The 23,599-nt window shown below is 47.7% G+C and overlaps 2 protein-coding genes across 3 annotated transcripts in view; one reads left to right on the top strand and one right to left on the bottom strand.

The window, feature by feature from the left end:
* Nucleotides 1-9,057, top strand: part of DNAH10 (dynein axonemal heavy chain 10) — a 48,295-nt gene extending 39,238 nt beyond the window's left edge. Inside the window, exons 65-78 of the mRNA XM_027878526.1 lie at nucleotides 229-333; nucleotides 787-941; nucleotides 1,691-1,845; nucleotides 2,082-2,265; nucleotides 3,054-3,254; nucleotides 3,976-4,185; nucleotides 4,562-4,657; nucleotides 5,315-5,486; nucleotides 5,890-6,021; nucleotides 6,405-6,616; nucleotides 6,699-6,866; nucleotides 7,062-7,245; nucleotides 8,212-8,357; nucleotides 8,736-9,057. Of these exons, the coding sequence (XP_027734327.1) occupies nucleotides 229-333; nucleotides 787-941; nucleotides 1,691-1,845; nucleotides 2,082-2,265; nucleotides 3,054-3,254; nucleotides 3,976-4,185; nucleotides 4,562-4,657; nucleotides 5,315-5,486; nucleotides 5,890-6,021; nucleotides 6,405-6,616; nucleotides 6,699-6,866; nucleotides 7,062-7,245; nucleotides 8,212-8,357; nucleotides 8,736-8,882 (2,267 nt within the window). The 3' untranslated portion in view covers nucleotides 8,883-9,057. The remainder of the gene's footprint in view (nucleotides 1-228; nucleotides 334-786; nucleotides 942-1,690; nucleotides 1,846-2,081; nucleotides 2,266-3,053; nucleotides 3,255-3,975; nucleotides 4,186-4,561; nucleotides 4,658-5,314; nucleotides 5,487-5,889; nucleotides 6,022-6,404; nucleotides 6,617-6,698; nucleotides 6,867-7,061; nucleotides 7,246-8,211; nucleotides 8,358-8,735) is intronic.
* Nucleotides 9,058-9,167: 110 nt separating this feature from the next.
* On the bottom strand, nucleotides 9,168-22,872 carry CCDC92 (coiled-coil domain containing 92). 2 transcript variants are annotated; one of them, XM_027878528.1, is made up of 4 exons: nucleotides 22,779-22,872; nucleotides 12,810-12,956; nucleotides 12,507-12,548; nucleotides 9,168-11,848 (listed from the first exon to the last, which is right to left on the bottom strand). In XM_027878528.1, the coding sequence occupies exons 2-4, from the start codon at nucleotides 12,937-12,939 to the stop codon at nucleotides 11,073-11,075; spliced, it is 948 nt and encodes a 315-aa protein (XP_027734329.1). In that variant the 5' UTR covers nucleotides 12,940-12,956; nucleotides 22,779-22,872; the 3' UTR covers nucleotides 9,168-11,072. The 2 variants fall into 2 exon arrangements, with proteins under 2 accessions (XP_027734329.1, XP_027734330.1); XM_027878529.1 differs by lacking the exon at nucleotides 22,779-22,872 and adding an exon at nucleotides 18,181-18,275.
* Between the last annotated feature and the right edge of the window lie 727 nt (nucleotides 22,873-23,599).

The following is a 23,599-nucleotide window of genomic DNA, read 5'->3' as shown; positions in this document are numbered from 1 at the left end:
CCTTAAAGCTCATCCAGTTTCCCCCCCTGCCATGGGCAGGGACACCTTCCACTAAACCAAGTTGCTCCAAGCCCTGTCCAACCTTGGACACTTGCAGGGATGGGGCATCTCATCAACCCCACAACAGATGCAGGGTGTGGATTGAAAGATTTAAAAGATGTGTATTTAAAGGTGCAGTTCAAACAAGCTTTAGCAGCTGATTTGGAAAATATTGCCCTTTTCGTGCAGGCTTGTTCGAGAAGCACAAGTTACTGTTCTCCTTTAACATGACTGTCAAGATAGAACAAGCTGATGGAAGAGTTCCACAAGAAGAATTTGAGTTCTTTTTGAAAGGTGAAGAGAATATTTATATATAAATATTTAGCTATAGCTGAAAGATCTTCTGAAGACAGACCTTTGACTAGATAGGATTTCCTGAGAACCTCTGAGGAAAGCTGCTCTGTGTTGGTTTATACAAACTGGGGATTCTGCTATTTCTATTCTTTTCTCTCTGGGAAACAACAAAGAGGCCAATATTTCTCTCAATTAGTTGATGGTTAGGATGTTACCTGAAGGAATAATCTGTAGTTGTTTTCTGACTATGTATGCAGATGCATGTAGAAATGTTTGCAAAGATAAAACTGACTTTTGCAAGCCCTTGTAAAATGCCACCTTCCCTTCAGCAGAGCAGCCTCATCTCGCAGCGCTGCAGAAACAAATCTCCACTGGGTTCCTCTGTGCTGGGGACTGGGTGTGTGGCCAGAATTTGTGGCCTGGACATTCACTCTGATTTCCCAATGTGACCAGGCAATGTTTCCCTGGAGAAGAGTGCCCGAAAGAAACCGTACGCTTGGCTGCCAGACCAGGGCTGGGAGGACCTGATTCGTTTGTCCGAGCTGTTCCCTGAGACCTTTGAATCTCTTCCAGACGATGTGGAGGACAATCCAGATGAATGGAAAACTGTAAGTGCCTTTTTGCAGTCCTGTTCTCTCTCTTAATCTTGATGCTGGTCTGAAATGTTCAGGTGTGGTGTGATGTCAGCACTGCACATCACCGCAGGCTCCTTCCACCGAGCCTTGCTTTGCTTCTTGACCTCAGTGAGGGATTGGCTTATTTGCAGAAGAATTAAAGATTATGTTATTTTAAAAAACAAACCAAAAAAATGTTCCTTGGTAAACTGTAGATTTTTTATTTGTCAGTCAAATGCCTTAGAGGAGTTATTTGCCCTGTTAAAGGCAGTGGCATTTTTCCTCTCCATTTCAACAGTCAACATTTCACTGGTATTTTTATGCTGCTATATTGTGCTTTGATCTTCTTGTGAGATCCAGTGAGTTCCACAGACTAGTGACAAACACAGATTCCTTTGTTCCTCCTGTAGTTTCATTCCATGTCTTTTTCCTTTATTAGAAGTCTACTTGTGAGTGAACTGTTCATACTTATTGCTTGGGATGTTGTTTTCTGTATCTTAAGAGAATTACTTGACATAAAATGAAAGTACAAATTTGTTTCTGGACTTGAATACTTAATACTGAAAAAGTTGGATTTTTTACATTCACCTAATCTTTTAAAATGTACTTGCAGCTGATTGACTTTCTTTGTTTTCCTTGTGTCTCTTGGCCCCTCCTTCACAAAATTGGTTTTCTCTTTCCTGGTAATTTCCCTGATAGAGCCATTTGATTCTTGTGCCTTGTCTGCCATCTTCTCTTGCCAGTGGTATGACACAGATGCTCTGGAGCAGACCCCATTCCCAATGCAGTACCAGGACAGTCTGACAGACTTCCAGAGGCTCCTGCTCTTGCGGTGTTTCCGGGTGGACCGGATGTATCGGGCGGTCACGGACTTCGTGACAGTGACAATGGGCGAGACGTAAGTCACGCTCCTCTTTCCAATCCAAACCACGCCACTCAGGGCTTTCACACAGAACTGGAGCTGTAACCAGCTCTGTAAATGGTTTTGTAATGTGCCTGCACAGCAGGGCAGGAGTTGTGTGTGAATGATTTCCGTGTGCAGTGTGGGGTGAGTGTTGCCGTTCGTGTTTGTTGTTCCCACACGGAGGCTGCTCCGTGAAAAGTTGCAGCTTGTTGGGCTTCTCCCCTTGCCAGGTATGTGCAACCCCCCGTGATCAGCTTCGAGGCCATCCTGCAGCAGAGCAGCCCTTTCTCACCTGTGGTTTTTATCCTGAGTCCTGGCTCTGATCCTGTCAATGATCTCATGAAACTGGCTGAGAGGACAGAGTTTGCAGCAGAGAGACTCAAATTCCTGGCCATGGGACAGGGCCAAGAGATGGTAAGTTGGGTGGGAAGGTGGGAATGTGCTGTGTGCTGCAAGTCTGTGAATTGCAAGCCGTGCTCCCAGTGCTCTGGGCCTGATCAAATCTCCTCTCCAAAGGTCTGCACCATTTGAAAGGGAGTTACTTCATGTTCTGACAGTCTGGAAATAACATCTGAACATGAAAGAGGGTATTTGGCTGACTGGCTGCTGTTCTGGTTGGGCTGAAGGTAGATCCAGAATCAGATTGTCAGCTTTTAAAAAACTGTTGAGCTGAAAAGATCTACTCTGCAAGTTTGCAAAGACCATCAGTGACTGGGGCTCTGTGTAGGGACATGAGGTGGTTGGAAATCGCAGTGTGTGTCACCGAAAAGATATCCTGCTCCTTTTCCTGCCTTTCCTTTTTGTTGAGGAAAGGAGGCAGAATGTCCAAAGCTTGAGCTGACTGAATTTGCCATGATTTCAGTCAGTGGAAGAGCTCCTGTCAGATTCATTTAGACCACCAATTCCTAGACTGATCTTGTCCCTCTCCTGGGCCATGAACGCTCCTGTGCCGTTTGGAAACACTTCAGTGCTCTGCATGACTTTTAATTTCAAAAAAAATTAATGAAATAAAAACATCTCACAGCAACTTGTTGTGGTATGGGAAAAGGTCTGTTCTCAGTGAGGAGCATTCTCGTAGGTGCTGACACTAAAAGGCTGAGTGTGCTTGCAACAGGAACCCCCCCTTGCACGAGCCCATCAGGGGCAGTTTGCTGACAGGGTGAAAGGAGAGTTACTCACAGATGGTTCCTCCCTCTCTCCAGATCGCTTTGCAGATGCTGGAGGAGGCAGTGGTTCAAGGAGAATGGCTCATGCTGCAGAACTGTCACCTCTTGGTGAAGTGGCTCATCCAGCTGGAAAAGGCCCTGGAGAAGATTACGGAGCCTCACCCAGACTTTCGCCTCTGGCTCACAACTGACCCAACTAAGGGCTTCCCAGTGGGAATCCTGCAGAAGTCCCTGAAGGTACTGTGCAGTGAGGAATCCCCAGTCAGGAGGGCATGTCCTGTCCCTGGTAATCAGCAGAACAGGCTGGCTCTGAATGTCTGACCTGAGTGAAATCCTTTTTTCACCATCCTGTTGATCTTACTGGGAGGATTCCTTTGGGGGAAAGCTGCTCCATTTTTTTCTCCAGCGGTTATTTCGAGGCAGAGGTTTGTGAGTAAACCTGGACATGTGACAAATGCTCTTGAGATTCAAATGCTGCCACAAGTGAGGATTTCAAGCCTGCAGATCCACACTTTGTGGGTCCTGACAGGAGCAGTGAGAATGGAGGTTTTATGGCACTTTGTGGAAAAAAAAAAACACCTCTGGCAGTTTGATCAGCACTAAAACCATATTAAAGACTGTAAAGCCATTTTACTGTAGGGATACAGGGCACACCAAAATGTGTAAAGTACTGCTAATTCAGAAGATTAGATTGTCAAGTATGGGAAAAATGAATATCTGGCCAATAACATGACTATTTCTAAAATAATATCACATTTCTCTTTACGTAGGTGTGTTTACCCTGATAAGTTTAAAAAGGTCATGTCTTTACTTAAGAAAAAATCCATATTGATAGGAACTTGGAAAGCTACTTAAAAGGTTCAAGCTTGCATTGTATGGCTTACTTAATGTGGAATATTAACAGCTTATTTTCCTCAAGTTATCCAGAATCTGAAGGCTGCCCTAATTGTTTTGACAGGTTGTTACAGAACCACCTAATGGTCTGAAGCTGAACATGAGAGCCACCTACTTCAAAATTCCCCAGGAAGCCTTAGAGCAGTGCCCACATCCTGCCTTTAAGTCCTTAGTCTATGTCTTGGCATTTTTCCATGCCGTGGTTCAGGAGAGGAGGAAGTTTGGGAAGGTTGGCTGGAATGTACCGTATGATTTTAACGAATCTGATTTCCAGGTAAGAAAACAATTACAATGGCTCTTATATTCCTGAGTAGCTCAGATTGCTTTTGAAAACATAGAATTTATCCAGCTTTAATCCTTTCTCACAATTACATTTTGCTTAGTATTTTTTTCCTGCTTCTCTGGAGTCCTGTAGACTCCTGATCTTCCCTAATGTCAATTTGGACCATTAAAAATTAAATTCCCAATCCTTCATGTTTGTGTTGCCTCTCTCATGGGTTTCTTTTCCTAGCATGTTTTTTAATTAACTTTTTAATTATTTCAGAAGGAAATAATTGTTAGTTTTCAAACAACAACTACATTAAATAAAATCTATGAATATATCTGATTTGTGAATCTTCTTATCTCACACGTTCCAACAACTTTATTAGGTCTGCATGGAAATCCTCAACACATACTTGACAAAAGCTTTTGAACAAAAGGATGACCAAATCCCTTGGAGCAGCCTCAAATATCTTATTGGGGAGGTGAGTGCCTACAGTGCCACTTGATGCTAAAAGAACCCAGAGAAATGAAGTTTCCTCTCCTCCTGGGCTGCATCAGGTCAAGCTTGATGGGGGAATCATTCCTGGGCAGGTTGAAACTCCAGATTAGCCCTTGAGCCAGGGCCTTAATCCCAGTCTCAGGGAAATAGGGCCACTGTGTCCAACTGCACAGCAGGGAGCTACGGTGCTTATTGAATTCTGAGAGCCCCTGGGATCCTGTGCTGAAGGTTCTGAGCAGCACAAGTGCACAGAGTCACTGGCACAGTGGGGTGTCCCTGGAGCTGCACAAAGGGGTGTTCCCAAAGCTCCTGCAGGACTCCACGTGCTGTGTAGCAGCTGCTGGCACATGAAATCCTGAGGAAAAGTGTTCCTTTGCAGCACTTAATCCCAACTGAGCACGAGCTGGTGCCTCAGGAAGGTACTGCTGCATGTAAATTGCTAAAAGGGGTGATCAGGAGCGCCCAGAGCAGCTCTGGCCAGGCCAAGGCCAAATACTTCCTGCCTGTCCCCCTGAGAGGGGCTGGAAAAGATCCCTTGGTATCCCTAAGGGAGACAGTGTTACAGTGATTTTCAGTGATATTTTTTTTAAGCTGTATTTCCTGCTGCAAAAGCCACTGCTGTGATGCTGATGCTTTCCAGGTCATGTACGGAGGGCGTGCCATCGACAGCTTTGACCGGCGCATCCTGACCATCTACATGGACGAGTACCTGGGGGATTTCCTGTTCGACACCTTCCAGGTGTTTCATTTCTATAAAAATGACAAGGTTGATTATAAAATTCCACCAGGGACCGTCAAAGATGACTTTGTTGGTAAGGAATGCTTTTCCTGCATTAATTCTCCTTCCAGTATCCACTCTCTCCATACATCCCTGGCTGGATATCAGGTGAATGGAACACCAGGCACTGCCAGGGTACAGACTGCAGTTTTATAATCCAGTGCTTTATATGAGCTGCCTTTGGAATGTGAGCTTATCAGTGAGCTCCTCAAGTCTTTTAAAAAAACCCAAACCACAAAACCAGTTAAGCAGCTCGTTATTTTTGTTCAGTGATACATTTCTGGGGGGGGTCTGGGTGTGTTTAAAGTGTTCATTCGCTCCGTGCATTGTTCAACACCAGCTCTACCATTTGCTCTTTTCCATGGGGACAAAGTTGCTGTGCTGCTCTCTGTGCCTGGTGCCTGAGGGCTCACAGGGCCCCTGTGGTTTTGTTCCAGAGGCCATCGAATCTCTGCCGCTCTCCAACACCCCCGAGGTGCTCGGACTCCACGCCAATGCCGAGATTGGCTACTACACGCAGGCCGTGCGGGACATGTGGGCTCACCTGCTGGAGCTGCAGCCCCAGACAGGTGTGTTCTGTCTGAACTGGGCTGGTAAATAGGAAATCCTGGCTGTGCCCTGGGGACTGACACACCAGCCACGCCACAGCACCCTGTGTGTGTGTGGGGAGTCACCCCAGGGAAAGGGGGGGCTGTGTCCCGGCCTTGGGGAGCAGGACGGTGGGACTGGGAGGTGAGCAAAGCCTCAGCTCAGCTCTGCCCTGCCAGCCTGGAAATAGCTCAGTGCATGCCCAGGGGCACAGCTGGAGACATGCAGGGAGTCTGGTGGGCAAATGTCAGAGCAGCATCAGACTGATGCCAAAAGGTGACTCCACTCTCAACCTTCTCTCAGAGAATTAATCATGGAATGAATGGGTGGCCAACACAGTCTCACTGAAACCTTTTGTCTGCAGGTGAAACTGGTGCAGGAATTAGCAGAGATGAATATATTGCAAACATTGCCAAGGATATAGAAAACAAATTACCCCAGGTCTTTGATCTCGACCACATAAGGAAAAATTTTGGCACAAACATCTCCCCCACGACTGTGGTGCTGCTGCAGGAGCTGGAGCGGTTCAATAAGCTGATCGTTCGAATGGGAAAGTCACTGGCTGAGCTACAACGGGTGAGTAAAAGCACAGCCCCTCATGGAACCAGCTGGGCTTTACCTGCCCAGGCTGGCACTCAGAACTGCACCCTCTTTCCAGGCCTTGGCTGGGGAGGTTGGAATGAGCAGCGAGCTGGATGACGTGGCTCAGGCTCTCTTCAATGGGCAGATTCCTGGCATCTGGCGCCGGTTGGCTCCCGACACGCTCAAAACACTTGGAAATTGGATTATTTTCTTTCAAGATCGGTATAACCAGTACTCCAGCTGGGTAAGCAAGCGCCTCCAGAAAGCTTTTTGCTTTGTTCATCTGCACAATGTGCTGTGTAGGTTGGTGCAGAGGGCAGTGAACACTCACTGCCTTAGGTAAGTGCCTTGAACTCCTGCAGTCATTGTGTGGCTGTGGCTGCCAGGCAGACCCCCCCTGGCTCACCTTTCAGAGCACTGGCCCCTTCTGTGCCTGCAGGTGAACGAGTGTGAGCCCCCGGTGATGTGGCTGTCGGGCCTCCACATTCCTGAGTCCTACCTGACAGCTCTTGTTCAAGCCACCTGCAGGAAAAACAAGTGGCCCCTGGATCACTCCACCCTCTACACAGAGGTAACCAAGTTCAGGACGGCAGAAGAAATCACTGAGGAAGGGTCTACTCACGGTAAGTGTTTTTACAATTATTTGGCAAAAATATGAATAAAGTGGTTAATTGGTGAGAGAGAGTAAGTTACTTTGGTTACACCTCAGCAGACATACCCCTGGGTTTGCATTTCACAGCCCACACGATTTCCAGCTGGGAATTAGCTGGGTTCTGCTTCCTGCAGAGCCTCTGTGTGCAAGAAGCACCATCTTCTCTCTCCAGCTCTTCCCACACACAGGCAGGGATTTGAACTTACTCCTCTCCCTTGTTTGCTCCCTGTAAATATACACACCCTGATTTCTTAATGCCTAAAAACATCACCAATCCCAGCAGGCTTACAGAGATCTATTCACACCACAAATAATATACTGAAATATATTTAAACAAGTGACTATAACTATGTATCATTTATTGTGTAAATATCTCTTTATGACTCTCTATGACTAGCACTGCTCTAATAACTAAATATAACAAACTCTGGGTAGAGGGGACAGCTAAGCAAGGCTCACAGCAGAAGAGAGAAAAAAAAGTCTCATTGTTATTGTTAAATTTAACTTGCAGTTAAAAAGTCCCCCCAGCAGCTTACCTGGATCATTCTCTATCAGTGCTGTACTTCTTCATCAATGTTGTACTTGGTAGTTGTACGTGAACAACTCTCCCAGCCCTTCACCTGCTGTCAGTGGTCCAAGGAGCAGGCCTGGGCTTACAAAGCTCTCTGGGGCTTGGGCAATTGCAGGGTGGCAAATCAGATTTATTCCTGGGACTGTTTACCGTGTGTAGTGCAATAGATACAATGTAATTTGTTTTCCTAATACAGGTGGATGGTAAAAACAAACTCCCCCAGGTAACTCCCCCTGTGCAGCTGCAGCTTGAAGTGCCACGTGTTTGTGATGACTGGAGTGCCCAGGACAGGCAGGAACACTTGTCTTAAACTGATCTTTTCTAGTAGCTCAGTTTACACAAACGCTGCATTTTCTGCTTTCCCAGGCTGCTTTGTTTCTGGGCTGTTCCTGGAAGGAGCAGACTGGGACATGGAGCAAGGCTGCCTTATCCAAAGCAAGCCCCGCGTGCCGGTGGTGGAGCTGCCCATCCTGAAGATAATCCCCACGGAAGCGCACAGGCTCCGACTGCAGGTAGGACATGGTGGCCACTCAGTTTATTACCTTCCTTCTGCTGTCACATGTCCTCAGCTGGCAGCCCCTCAACACTTCTCCTTCCATTACCCATCATTATGGTTTTTCTTTCTGAAGGGGTTGGTGCGTTTGTTGCCTCCCTTCAGGCACTTTGGGACAGGTACCCTGGGACACTCTCACTACCCGTTCAATGATTTCCCATCCCCACTTAACGACATAAAGAACATACACATTTTCTGGGTATTGGCTATTTAAGAACTCTTACAAAAAAGTGAAATTCTGAAGACAGAAAGGGGCCCTTGAGGCCCTTCCTGTTCCCAGCTCCATGCAGCCCCTCGGGCACTACTCAGTGTCCGTGTCCCCTCCGTGCTCTTCCAGAACACGCTCCGGACCCCCGTGTACACAACGTCCATGCGGAGGAACGCGATGGGCTTTGGCCTCGTGTTTGAAGCTGATCTTTACACCACCAGGCACATCTCCCACTGGGTCCTTCAAGGTGTTTGTCTCACCTTGAACGCAGAGTGAAGCAGGCACTCCACTCTTAGCCCAGAATCCAACCCTTGAGAGGGGCAGGGAAAAGACCCTCAACCCAGGCAGAGATTCAGCACCAGGGGTGGGGCCGTGTTCACTTGGGCATACCTGACTTTAAATAATTAGCTTGGTTGTATTACGGTCTAAATAAACACATTGGAAGAGGAAAGTGCTTTCTGTACCTTGTATTTCCTTGTGGAAAGGCTCCAAGCTAGTCTGTGGATGCAGAAGAGAGGGAATAAGTTGGTCTCACACACACAAAGACTGAGGTTTGCCTGGATGGTTGTAAGAAATGTCTTTAATTGCCCAAAGCATCACTTCTGCGGCGCCTGGAAGCGGTGCCTCCCACCAGCCTCCAACAAGCAGGCCACTCATACAACAGATCACCATAAAAATATGGTGACAACAACGGAAGTAACCAAACCCGCTGCTGGTTAATGCAACACACGTAAAAACAGTAAACCTCAGAGGAACAAACTTGGTTTAGCCCTCCCCCCCCTTTTCCAAGGACACAGCTTTCCCCTATCTCTCCCCACCACTTGGGAAACAAATTCCTACCACCGAGGCGCGACGCTGAGGCGGGTTTGGGGCTTTGGGACAGCGAGTGACGGAGGGCACAGAGGGGTGGGCAGGTCCCGCCCTCTGGCCGGGATCAGCCCTGCTGGGAGGGTCATGCTGCGCGGGGTTCCAGCGGCACCACAGTGGGGGAACGGCTTGGCCATCCTGCCATTGACAGGGGCCTGAGGCTCCCCAGGGAGACACACACCAACACAGCTGCAGGGAAAGCTTGGGAGGGGCAGACTACAGCTGGCAAGGGGTGGGGACAGGGCAGGCAGGGAGCCTTCGTCGGCTGTCACAGAGAAGACGCGTTCCAAATTTTTAAAGGCACATCATAAGCTTAGCAGCATTTGGGAGCCAGTGTTTCTTGCTGGTCCTACTCAGAGGCTGCAGACAAGAGTGAAGCAGAGGTGAGCTGGAGGTGCTGATCAGAATGTAAGAAAAATGGTCAAACTTGTGCTCCTTTCCCCAAATTACATATCCTGCCAGCTCCCAGTATGCCTTTCTTTCCTAGGAAAAAAAATTATTGAAAAAAGAAAGAATCAAGTAGTCTAAGAGCTGTTGGGTTTACCTGCTGCTTACTAGAAAGGAGTAGGGGAATCTGGGCAAGTGCAAGGCAAGTCCATCCCAATCCACGAGGATAGAAGTCAAGGATGCCAGGTTCTCCTCTATGAACTGGTTGCATCATTTACAAGTAAATACTCACATTTTAGAGGGGCAGCTCAGGTTTCTAAGCTGGCAGCAGCCAGCACTGTCTGATGATGCCCAGAACAACACTAAGGTCTTTAGGAAACAAAAATAATCCCTTTACAAAAAAGTGCAGGTTAGAGCATAAAGAACCATTTCCATATTGGATAGCCAGTTACATTTCCTCCCTGGAAAAGGAGCTCTGAGCTGTATGGAAGGTGCTACAAGTGCAGTGTACTGACTAGCATAAAATGTGTCATGAAGCCATTTGATTGAAAAAAAAAAAAACAACCCCAAAACCAAACTAACCGCCCCCCCTGAACAACCCAGTGTTCATACTCTTTCTATAAGGGTCGTTAACCCTTTAAATGGTGCTTCCCCCACCCCTATTTTACTTAAAGCCACAAACCAAAGTATTTAGGATTAATCAAGTAGTGCTTGCTGGGACTCTGGGGATGTCCTTAGGTCATTAAAGTGAACGTACATGTGCACAACTTTCAGTGCTGCTGCCAGAGCGGCCGCCACGGAGCCCAGTGGTGGGTGTGGTGAGCTCACCTACCCAGTGACGGCAGCAGAACCTCTGAGAGGTCACACGTTCACAGCCACACGTGGGGCCGAGGTCTGAGTGCGGGTTGTTCTCTGCCATCGCTCACCAACGCAGCCCGTGCCTCTGTCCACACGTGCGGTTACACTAAAGGGAGCGGCGCTCGGAAGCAAGCAGTCAGGTCCCCCTGATTTGGCCACAGCATGGAGTGGTTATGTACCTTGCCATATGAACACAGTCCTAGGAGGTTTCGTTAGAGGAGCAAAATGTATTAATGATGTACCTGGAAGGAGTTTGGCATGCATGGGGCATCAAAAGAAACTTCACCGCAGGTGCTATTCACCCTACAGGATCACAGTGCATAACCAGCACAGAACAGCGTTTCCGTGGTGTACTCAGACAGTTCTGTCTGTCCCCGAGTGCTTTCTGACCACTTTGCTTCCATGGACCTGATCCACTGCCAGCGTTTCCACCTCGGGCTGGGCCTGGGCGGGCGTGACATGGTGGATGCGATGGGCCACCCCGACGTGCGCCTTGTGCGGCTTCTCCCGGGCCGGGCTGTGCGACTCCCCGGGCGCGCGATCCGAGGCGATCGGCGGAATGACCAGCGGCCTCTCCTTGATCAGGTGCACCTCTGCCGTCTCCCTGGCCAACAGGAATGGTGTGGGGTCGGGCATGGCATCCACAGGCTCCCGCAGCACCAGCTTCCTGCTCTCCGACCCTATTCTGTAGGCCTCTTCGAACTCGGGGTTCAGCGGGGTCGACAGGCTCTTCTTCATCCTGCGCCGCGGCGTCTCGGGCAGTTTGTCTTTGGGAGGGGATGGTTTATAGCTGGACAACACGGGGCTGCCAGACGGGGTCCCCTCCGAAGTCCCGCTGGCGCTCATCAGCTTCTTCTTGGTGGCGTGCAGCTGAGAGGTGAGGAACGCTATCGTGCTCGCTCTCTGCTCCAGTTCACTGGACAACATGTTGAGCTTATGGCTTTTCATTTTTAACTCTTCCAAATACTTCTTTTCTCTTTCTTTAATGGTGTTTTCCAGCACCATTATCATCGCGTTCTTTTGTTCGAGTTCTTTCAACAATTCACTGTTTTCCGCCTCTTTGATTTTCAGCTGAGCTTCAAGATTTTTGCACTTGCTTTTGAGTTCATCACTTCGTGAACTACCACTTTCTACGAGAACAGGAAAAGCACAAGTGTTTCATGTTAACAACAGCCACTATGTAAAACACTGCAATAGGGTTCCTCTTGCCATCCCAAAGCCTTAAGGGGAATCCAAAAGACTAAGTTCAGCTAATGCCCATCCCACACGATCCCTGATCCAGGTGGTTAATCTCAGGGAGTATTTTATTGCTGTGCTTCACCTGTTGTTAACATAATACATGTAAAGTAACTATGATCTAGTGTGTATATAATATATATATGTGTATACATAAAAAAATAAAAGCTTTGTGGTGTGGGGTAATTACAGCACCAGCTTAGCTAAGTTTTAAAAATAGTTTCATTCTTCAGCCCCTAAAATTTGTGTCCAGTGTTCCCATATAGCATGCAGGGAACTGACTGTCTAGTGGAGTCAGCAGTTTCACACTCTATTCCTGGCTCTTTCACAGTTTTCCTGTGTGACCTTGGTAAAGAACTTGTGATATTTACTTCATAAATAACAAAAAGTCTGGAAAGTAGAAAACTATGCTTATTATGTCTTTAGAATTCATAAATTTCAACATCCAAGTGCAAAGTACTTCACTTACTTGTAACAGAAAAAATAAAGACAGTGAAAAAGATGAAGAAATTGAACATGAACATCACAAGAAAAATGTAATATATTCCTTACCTGACCAGTCTGAACTCTTTACAGTCAGCTCATAGGTTAAATCTGAGGAGAAAAGTTGTTTATTTTGGTTAGAACATCACCATGAATCCCATACCTGGTCCCATACCCCATCCAGTGCCCGGTGAGATTTACAGTGATAGACTCCAGTAAACACCGAACTCTCTCTTCCCACCGCCCGAAACAAGATCCACTGCCAAGCAACAAATGTGTAAAACAGCCAAACTATCAGCTTTGCTGCTGAGGTTTCATGAAGTAGGAAGCAGTTACCCCATTCCTGGGCAAGGACTGGAGCAGGAACGGTACCTGTGCAGTGCTGCTGCAGCCGGCGCAGCTCCGCGTGCAGCCCCTTCAGGGTGTTGGAATGTTCTCGCTGCAGGAACAGCAGGTTCTTCTGGGCACTCTGCAGCTGGTTCTCCAGGGTTGAGGTGGCCATCCTGACCCACAGTCACCCTGCCAGGGAACACACACACGGAACTGTCACGGCGAGTTCCCTTGTCCATATGGAGATCCTCGCTCCGCCAGGATCGACAGGAATGGCTCAGTTCTACTGTCAATGCACTGATGTGTGACCAGCAAATGCCACAAAAGGTTTTTCAGTTTCAGGACTATTTTGATTAGAAGTGCTCAAAGTTGACTGAAAGCCTAATTATGCCCTGGGCCAGAGCAGCGCAGGGAACTCATTTGTTTGAAGTTAACACATTTAAGGGATTAACCTCAGACAGTCTAAGTCATTAATCCTGTTACAAGTTAAAAGTGGAGTTCCAAGGAATGGGTTAGTATGTCCCTGCCTTATTAGGGTGTTCCCACTTACCTTCAGGGACACAGGAATTGGTAACATCCCTGACAAGAACACGGAACAAAGCACTAAAATGCACCAGCACAGCCAGGCTGGTGGCACTGCCATGGATGTGGCTGCCACGAGAGAACCTGCACATGGGAAGCTCTGGCTGCTGCTGCATTTCCTCAGCTAGACTGGAGCAGGATTGGTCCTGCACCAGCCCCAACGGGGAACAAGAAAACTGACAAGGACAATGTTTCATTCAAAGAGAAAACAAACAGATTTTTCCTGCTCACATTAGTAGTATATGGAAACCTGTTACATCATTGGGCTCTCCTTGTGGAACAGCCTTATAAAACCAGGCCTTGGCTCCAGCAGTGCTCAAAGACAGAAACGGGTACCCGTGCAATGCTGACAGGCACCCTTGAGGATCCCTGTGCTGCCAGAGCTCCCACTGCTCCTGATGAGGCAGCAATGGTTACAGTAGGAAAGGCTAAATTCCATTATATGCACAGTCTTGAAAAACCATTCCAGTAATTAGGTTACAAAGATAAGTGAAAAGTCAGGACTCCTGTTGCCTGGACAACCACCTGCAATGGCACTGCAACCATGTCCACATGTTGTGCACAAGATGGGCCTTAACAGGCTTGCCTTGACATGGCAAATGTTTTCCACTGAGCTCTTTTTGGTATGTAATTTTATGACAAAAATTTGTTTCTACCAGTTTAAAACTGGCAGAGCATAAGTTCGGAGAAAGTAACGTGCTTTTGTTATTCATAAACTCAACACAGCCCTGTGTTTAACTCTATGCTTTTATTCCCAAAAAAACCCTAATTTTGTGCTCCTGCACCTTGAGAATGCACTAAAGCTCCTGGGGGTGTGGTGTGGAAATCACACACACAGAGCCTTCCTGATTTCACCTGTGACATGAACTGACACGTCTTCTACTGACTTCTCCCTACAGAAACAAATATTTGATTGTAAAAAAAAATAAAGGTGCAAAAGATGCTTAAGGAATCCACTTCTGTGCAAGAGCCAAACAGCTCTTGGTTACCTTGTAACAGAGATCAAAGTTCAGTGCCCAGGAATGTGAGTTGTGGTGCCAACTTTGCTTTCTGAGGGAACGGGTCCTTTCACCATCACCGTCGTTAGCAAACAAGCAAAAATTATGGACCAAAGACATTCTGAAAAGAGGTTTCTGGGGTGGTTAATCAAGGAATAAACCAAGCTGTGCATGCAGGATCTTTTTTATGGCTCTGAACTAGCTCACCCGAGCTGTGACTGCCATCCCCAGCCCGGGACACCCCCTCGCTGCCACACTGGTGTCCCCTCATGCCCTCAGTGCCAGGGAGCTGTCTGAAGGGGATGGATCCACAGTCTCAGCAGTTCCTGTGGGACACCATCCATTCTAAGTCTCGATGATATTTCAGCTGTGGTACATTTTCCAAGTGACACCCTCTTGCTTGCAAAGCTGACTTCAGACAGACAGGAGCTTTACTGAATCATCCCAATTCCTAAATGCCCATTATACTCTGACCCACTGGGTATGACAGCAGAACAAAGCCAGAGCTGCAGCTCTGACACAGAGGCTCAGAAGGGATTCTTAATCAAGAAAACTGAATTCCAGGGAGGTCGGTTTGTGGGATTTACAGCTACTCCCAGTTCCTTAACAATTCTCAACCTGCTGATTCTTGGTATGTAATGTGAAGAACCACAAATCACATCTAACAACTGCTCCCAGGGGGAGCTGAGATCTGATAGAAAACATAGGAGGGGTCACACTAAAGAAAAAATAAAAATCTCTTCAGGTGCGTCTCCCAGTGGGGTTTCCAAGAGGGAATCCTACAGAGCAGTCCTGGAATTGCCCTGAGGTAATTTCACCTTGGGCTCTCTGAAACAAGAAGCTCAAAAAGCACAAGAGAAACAGCAAAATGCAGAAGTCACCAGTGCCCTTCGTAGCCCAGAGGAGCAACCTTCACCTCCCACCATGGAAATTGTGGGACAGCTCCCAGAGCAGCCAGGCTCCAGCTGGGAACAACCTGGGACTGCACACACCACACAAAGTCAGGTCTCCAAAGCAACTTGAAAAAAAAAAGTTTGCTGTGTCGGTATAGGGAAGGAACAGTGCAATGCAGAGCTTGGCAAAGTCCCCTGGGAATGCACGTGGCATTTGGGAAGGATGATAAAACATTGAAGGGGCACTGCAGCACTCACTGGTGATGGGGACACACCCCTTTGGCTGCAGGACTGGCCAGAGACACCAACAGTGTCCAACCTGTCACAGTTCCACAGGCTTTATCCGGACAGTACAACACTGCATTCCACCCTTAAGACATCCCCAACTTCTCATTTTTCAGGACCACCACACCACCAAATGTTTCTAAATATGGCTCTCAAAGACTGAGACTTAACTCCTCCAAACAGTGGATTCACATTTTCTCTTGAATACAGCCAAGGAGGAACAAATGGAATGAGTCAAACAAAATTCCCTTGGGAACATTAAATGCAACACTTAATCCTGACTGCACCTACCTAAGCCCTCATCTTCCAGTAAAGAGGAGAAGGAAACCTGAATTATCATTCCTGTAAGCTCACCTTAAAAATGCTGTTTTACAATTTCATGTTCCCTTCAAAAGGGAACAAAAAACCCCCAAATCTTAAATGGAAAAGGAAAAATATTAAATAAGAGCTTTCAAAACACAAGTTCTTCACACGCTCCCCATAAACAGTCACTAAGCGCCACATCTTGCCTTGCAGGGGATGTGAAAGCTCCAGGCCTTTTCTGATCTCAAGTATTTGGAGAGAGTTCAAAATGTTTCAAGGCAACGAGTATCTGGCTGCGTATCAGGTGCCTTTGCACAAAATCAGAGCATCTCCATCTCCTGCTGCAAGATAGGAGGAGGGAGATGCTCCTCTCTGACCTCAGCCAGTCCAAGGGAAGCTGCTGGAACCAAGCCCAAACAACGCAGTTATTTAACGTTTTCATTCCTGTTTGGTATCCACCAAACAGAACACAATAACCTCCTTTTACAGGGATGGGGTGACCATCACCTGAGCAGTTGCTCCAGCTCTCCACCAACACACACCCAAATCTCCTTGGAACATGTATGGGAGGCAGGCATTTTCCTCTCCACTGCTACCTGGCCAGTGCCCCCTCCAAATGTGACAAAAGCTGCCAAAATGCCATTTGTTTGTGAGACAAAATAAAATTTCAAGAGCTAAATAAGGACACGGGATTCTTCTCAGAAGAACCTTCAAAGTTTTAGCCAGTCCCCATTTTAAAGATTGCCACTGAACTGACCAAGCATTTCTAATGCTGAAATGCCCAACTGAGAGTCACTCTGTTCTTTGCTGAGATCAGCTCTCCATCTCCAGACATATGCCCTCCCCAAAGTGTTTGCTCAGCTCCTTTCAAAGGACATAATAAAGGAGACCCTGCAGTCTCCACACCCAGCTCAAGGGCTTGGCTACCTTTCTGCCTGGACATTTGCTTTAAGTCCCCCCCAAACTGAATCTGTGACACCATTACACCTCTACTGACATAATCCAGCAGTAACACAGTTTAGTACCAGCCTGTTCACAGTTTGATTTCTGTTCAACCTTCATTCACCTGTGCATCAGGCTAAACCACTTCAACTACTCCAGTGTTGCTAAGTCAAGCTTTTCAGACAATATGCTTGGCCTACCCATCCACCTCTGGACATCCCTCCCCTTCTCCAGTGCTCCCTTACCAGTAATGAGCACCTCTTACATTAGCAACACCTCTACCCCTTTATCCCCCTCCTGCTCTGCCTTCTGCATCAAAATGTAACAATGCTCACATGTCATTATTGACCCAATAACTTGTTCTCATGTTCTTTTCGTCTGTGTTTTAAGCCAACTAAAATTAGTAGTTCTTTCCTGGAGACAACGGAGGGGCTGAAGGAACTGTGCCACCATCCCCCAGAGGAAAGACATGATTTCTCCTTCTCAGCCCCTTTTTCATTTCTACTGCTTTTGATGCTCTTTTACTCAGTGGTTTCTCTGCCTGGCTTCCCTATCATTTTCTGATCAGAGATTCTGTAGACTCTTTACAGTGAATCTGTGAACATCTCTAGAATTACTTTAGTAAGAGATGATTTTTTGTTGCTCCTACAGCAGCTGGTGTGGCAGCGGGAAGAATAATGAGGTGGACGCCATCCTGGTAGGAATGATTTAATTGTGGATGCTCCACATGAACCAGCTGGTACTTTGCTCAGAACTTGCTGACCACTCAGGGGCCTGGCTGTCCACCTGGAGTCAGGACTGACGAAACAGCTCCCATGGAGCTTTCTCTGTCCTTGAGACCACCCACCCCCTGATCTGTCACAATGGGAGAGACTAAAAAGTGATCAGATGCTAAAATCACTACTGGGACAGAGACTTTTAGAGAACCAAACCAAATGTTCCTGCAGTGGCATTTCACACACACACAATTACTGGGACCCATCCCAGGGTATCCAGGGCTATGGCTGTACAGCAAATTACATCCCAATCACAACAGGGCAGTCACAGAACTGCAGACACATCTGATGATCCTGTGGGTCCCTTACAACTCAGAATATTCTGTGATTCTGTCTTTCTAGTAAACCAGTTTCTCTTGTCAGAAGGAGAATGACAAGAAAATTAATATTCAGTGCTCCCAGACTAACACAGTATCAATGTTATACATAAAATTGAGCCCGATTCTATTTTTTTCAAAGTCATTAAGAAAGTTCTCCAGTTTCAGTTAAAGCTGAATCAGGACTTAAGCTGGCAAGGTGGGCTGTGGGAGGTTTGGGTACAAGGATCTGCTAAGTATAACTCCAGAGTCATGCTTAGAAATCACACCATACTATGGAACAGCCAAGGGCTTTTTTCAGACATCAAAATACTCATTTATGAATGCTGTGTGTCCTCTTTTTAGTTTATCTGCTCTGATCAGTAATGTGACTTGCACCAGAAATTGAAGAAAACGTATTCATGTTATTTAAAAATTTGGAAATCTGGAAACTGGAAATGCCTGAGGAAGGTGAAAAAAGTAAAAATAAAAAATAAAATCTGAAAGCAGGTCAGGGGGGGTGGGACAGGCAGAACTGCTTCCTGCTGCAGCACCAGCTCCAGGCTCTCAGCTGAGCTCCTACTGCATGGAATTCCTGCATGCAGAAATGATGATTTTCAGAGCTTACCTGGAATATCTGTGAAACACTCAGAAGGCACTGAAGCTTTAGAGCAAGCTAAATCAATCTGTCCAGAGAGTTCCTGTACAGAGAGCAGCAACAGCAACTCTACAGAACTGCACAACTATTTCCAGGCAAGTGAAAGAGGCCGAGGAGACGCTTCCCTCTAATGCATTTGGTGATGCTGTTTCATAAGCCATTGATTTTTATTATTTTAGAACAGCCACTATGATCAAACACACAAAAATTGGTCTCCACTTTGCTAAAGGTTTTGAGAGCTGCTGATGAAGGAAATCTGGTAGTGGTGATGACCTGTGGCCAAGTCCTTTCTCAAGCAAGGTTTTGTTTGTGTGTTAAACAGGATGCCAAGAGAAAGGATTCCAAAGAGAGGTGTTCTATACCCTCCCTTACATAACCCAGGTACCTCAGACTGAGACAATAAAGCTACACAGCTCAAATCAAGCTTTCCTGAGGATGGAAAGCAAACACTTCTATTACCGACATCATTCCCACGGTTTTTTCTCCACACAGAGACTCTTCCCGAGCTCGGCACCTCTGCTCCACAGAAACTCGATCTGCTGTGCCTTTTGTGCCCTCCCTCCGGGCACCGGCTCTGATTACAGGGAGCTACTGTTCCCTGGCATATTTTCAGCCTTGCTGGAGGCAGCCACCATTCTCTTCAGGGAAAAGCCATGACATTTAACAGTTTTCAGTCCAGCATTGTTTTTAAATAACACTGATCTTAAATCCCAGCTCTCAATCAAATGATTTCAACCAACAAGCAGCAATATATTTTTAATATTTTGAACACAAAGCAAAGGTTTTCTTGGAGTGAAGGGAGAACAAACATGTTCCCCAACAGCAGGAAAGAGACAGCAATACAAAGAAATGCCTTTTTATAACGATTATTTATAAACACCCAAACAAACAGCTTGCAGAAGTTCCAATACACTCTGAGGACACAGTTTTCAGCAATATTTTGCCATGCCTCTAAATTCTAGTAGTAAACAAGCCTACTGCTCCCGTTTATAGTAGGGTGCTCTTTAACATCATCAGGAGAAATGGCCTGGTACATAACTGTAAACATTATTAGACTAAATTATTCACTGATCACATGGAGACAGACTGACATCCATTATCCATGGATGCTGGACATCCTGGTTTAGAGGAAGACATTTTTTACATCAAAAATGAGCACAGAGATGGATCAGGCCCAGACTCAATGAAGATCCTACAACCAGACAGGGAAAAGATGCCAGGTGTCCTCAAGCAGGTGAAGAAATGGGAGGTGAGGGACAGCAGGGAGTAACTAACATTCCAACCTGGCTCTACTTGATGCACTGTTTGCCATCTTCGTGTGCTTTTCAGATATACATTAGATTAGTGCACAAGAAGGGAGGGGAGGGTTTGTTTCAGCAGAGGAGACCAGAGCCCTGGTGATATGATTTGTGCCTGAACAAAGGGCACTCTCCCACCTGAGCCCCACCCAGGCCCTGGACACCTCGGCCGGGGTTCCCAGGGACCCGCAGGCTCTGCCAGACCCTCCCGGGAGTCCTGGCTGTGTTTCCCCAAGGCTGGCTCATTGCAGCACGTCCTTTTCAGGAACAGCAGCCTGGCAGCCCCACCAGGAGTTGTGTCTGTGCTGTTCAAACCCTCTCAGCCACTCCGGGTTTCACCCTGAGCTGCCGCAACACGAGCGAGGCTGCGGGAGAACAAAACACGGACCTTTCATTCACCTCTCTCTCTTCAATACCACAATCCTTACATTTTCTTTTCTTTAGCAGTGGTTTTGCTTTCTAAACCAGCAGTAAAAAAAAAAACCCTATGTCCTATATTGAATCATTTTCCCTGAAGTTGACTGCTGGATTTTCGGTAAATTGCTGCTCAACAAACGCCACCACTTTTAGTTACTGACAGACACACGTACATCAATATATATACAAAGTGTCACTTGTCAGCAAAATAATTAAGGACCATAAAGCTTCAGAAAGATTATGTCTGTTCTCTACACAAAATAAACTGCAACTGCTACCTTTTTAAACTTTACTATGAAAAATGAGGTTAAACATGAACTCGAGTAAAAAGATGAGTTACATAATAGTATTCTGTGTTTACCCAGCACACTGTGAATTCTGAGGATATAAATGCAATCCTTCACAGCATTGCTACTTTAAACCACCATTTTTAAGCCACAGAACAGAAATGAGACACCTAAAAATCAAAATCTAACATAGAAGCAAAAGTAAACTTGCAAACTAGTTTATGACAACACATTCCTTCTATTATACTGTTTATAATGTTCAATAAATATTTTATTTTACTTCACACTAGGATCCACATTCTGGAATAACGGCACTGGGGAGTATGTCTCCTGCCTACTGCAGTTAAAGAACTGACTAAAGTGGTAGAACTGGATGAACAAATACATTGCCCTTAACACCTACAGCCTCTTGATTAAGGGCACACTAAAGGACCGTGTGATTTTTGTAACTCAAGTTACAAAATGCACTTTAAAAAATCGTTGAAAAGCCCTGAAAATATGCAGCTACATCTGACATCTGATGTGAAGAAAAGAACTGTAAGGAATGAAATGATTGCTGTTCCAGAGTTTGCAACAACTACTGGACTGAAAACTACATAAAGCATTTGGACTGGTCATGAGACCTTCATCTTTTCTATGGGGATGAGGGAGGAAACTTCACGGATATATTAAGCAGAAGTATGACAACAGGATGAAAACAAGTGTTTATGCATCAGCTCAGCCAATATTCTTCTTTTCTACTTATACAGCCAATACTTTCCTCTGTTATGACCTTCTGATATTTGTTGTTTCACTAACAAGGACTGCTCCAGCAGTACCCCGGTACAACCAAAAGCTTGAAATATTAACAATATTACAAGTCAGCCATTATCTCTTTATAAGGCACTTGCTTTAAATTGTCAAACCAAAAAGTGATGTGCAGTTTGTTTGTCTCCCTGAGGTTCAATCATAATAAAGCACTACAGAATTACATTCACCAATGAGTAAGTTATATGGGAAAAGGTACTCTATTTACAGTCACATCCATTTGTCTTTTTATTCTTTAATTAGGTATAATTTACATTGCAAAAGCATCAATAAAGCTTTTTAAGCTTAAGCATCTTACCATCTAAGCAAAGCCAACAAGTACCCTGGATGCTTCCTATTGCACCTGCAATGCAGATCAAAATGGACAATTCCACCCTCGGCGCTGCCTCAGCCCGTGTTTGTCTTTACCTTCACTGTCTCGGCTTTTCCCAATTTAACAAGGCAAACTCAGGCGCATTCCCTGCTGTCCAGGGCGGGAAGGGCCCCTCCTTCCTCCCTGCTGTCCCACCCCATGTCCTGCGTAGGGGAACTGCGTCTGGAAGCATCTCCGTGTCTGAGGACGCCCTGCACTTCTCCGCTGCCATATCCGCAAGCCACAGGCGTTCTCCTCGGAAGGAAAAAACCTCCTCCTCTCAAACCAAGGTTATTCCCTACCCACTCCAAAAAGCACACAACCCACCCGTCCAGCCCTCTGCAGGCCCTGTGCTACTAACCGAGGCGACACTGTTGACACTTTTTGAAGTGAAAAGGTGCGATGCAAGAGGAGCCTGCGGAGGGTGCGGAGGATGCGGTGTCACACCCGCCCCGGTGGGCGCGGCGGGGGCAGCGGCCCCACCGAAGCTGAGCTGGGCTGGGAGGGTAAAGCTAGAAATAGAGACACATCCTTGCCCCCGAACGGGCACAGAAGGACAGACAGGGGCTGCAGCGAGGGGCAGGGCAGCCCCCGCATCCTCCGTGCTCCAGGGACCGGCACAGAGCCCTCGCTGCTCTCGGGAGGCGCTCTGGTCCAGCGCCAGCACCAGGCGCACCGGCCGGGGCCGCACCCGCCGCGCTGTTCGCTGACCCGCAACGGCCCCCGAGCCCGGGGGGGTCTCACCGGCCCGGGGGGCTCTCGGACCGCGGCCCCGAAGGATGCGAGGCGGCTGAGGGGGGATCCGATCGCTCCCCCCCGCCGGCACATCTACCCCGCCCCGGGGCGCGGCTCCTCCAGCCGTCGCAGGACCCGGGCCCGCGGCAGCCCCGCCTGACGCGACACCCCCCGCCCGCCTCCCCCCAAGAGGGTCCCCCGGTGGGTGTGTGTGAGGGGGGAAAAGCCTCAGCCCCCTACCGGCGCGGCGGTGCCGCTCCCCCGCCCCACGCCCCACACCCAGCCCCGGGGGTCGCGACAGCGCCGCCGCCGCCCCCTCAGCCGGCCCGGGCCGGAGAGTACGGCGCGCCGCAGCCCCTCGACCACCCCTCAGCCGCCTCACCTGCTCAGCCCGAGCCGGGTCCGCCTCTGCCGCCGCCCGAAGCACCGCGGGCGCCCCGCGGGGCCGGCACTGACCGGCGGCACCGGCACCGGGGGCGGCGGCGCAGGCGCAGGTGCGGCTGCGGCACCGGGCCCGTCGCTGTGGCAACGGGGGGGCGCGGCGCGGCCCCGCCCACCCGCACGGGGGCGCGCACGGGGGCGGGGCGTGCCGGGAGCGCGCGCGCGCGCGCGGGAGCTGTGAGGGGAGCGCGCGCGGGAGGACCGAAAATAAAGCTTGTAGGTTGAGATAAGAGCGGTTTAGTAATTGAAAAAAAAAAAAAATGTAATGGTAAATTAAAATAATTGTGATAATAAAAAGGGAAAGGAACAAACCAAAAAACCAATACAACTGTTCACCACTTGCTGAATGAAGCCAAACCCCCCATACCCCACTTTCTGAAACCAGGTCGGCCTCTCCCAGGTGACTCCCCCAGTTTATGTATTCGGCATGACATTCTATGGCATGGAATAATATCCCTTTGGCCAGTTTGGGTCACCTGTCCCGGCTATGCTCCCTCACAGTTTGTTTCTCCTCATTGGCAGAGCATGAGAAACAAATAAGAAGAAAGTTCTTGACTTAAACACAGTTCAGCAAGAACCAAAACATCATTGTGTTACCAACACTATTCTCATTCTGAATCCAGAACACAGCACCGAGCCAGCTATTGAGAAGAAATGAACTCTGAAACCAGGACAGAGGGGCACCAGGTGTGTCTGTGCTGGGGGCAGCGTGTGTGAGGAATGGGAAGTGGGGGATGTGCACACACGTGTGTCCACGGGAAG

Source organism: Empidonax traillii, unplaced genomic scaffold (genome assembly GCF_003031625.1).
Source record: "Empidonax traillii isolate 1590-97213 ecotype Southwest subspecies unplaced genomic scaffold, ASM303162v1 scaffold43:size1863611, whole genome shotgun sequence".
Lineage (NCBI taxonomy): Eukaryota > Metazoa > Chordata > Aves > Passeriformes > Tyrannidae > Empidonax > Empidonax traillii.
The sequence above is the reverse complement of the archived record's forward strand: the minus strand, read 5'-3'. Positions and strand labels throughout refer to the sequence as shown.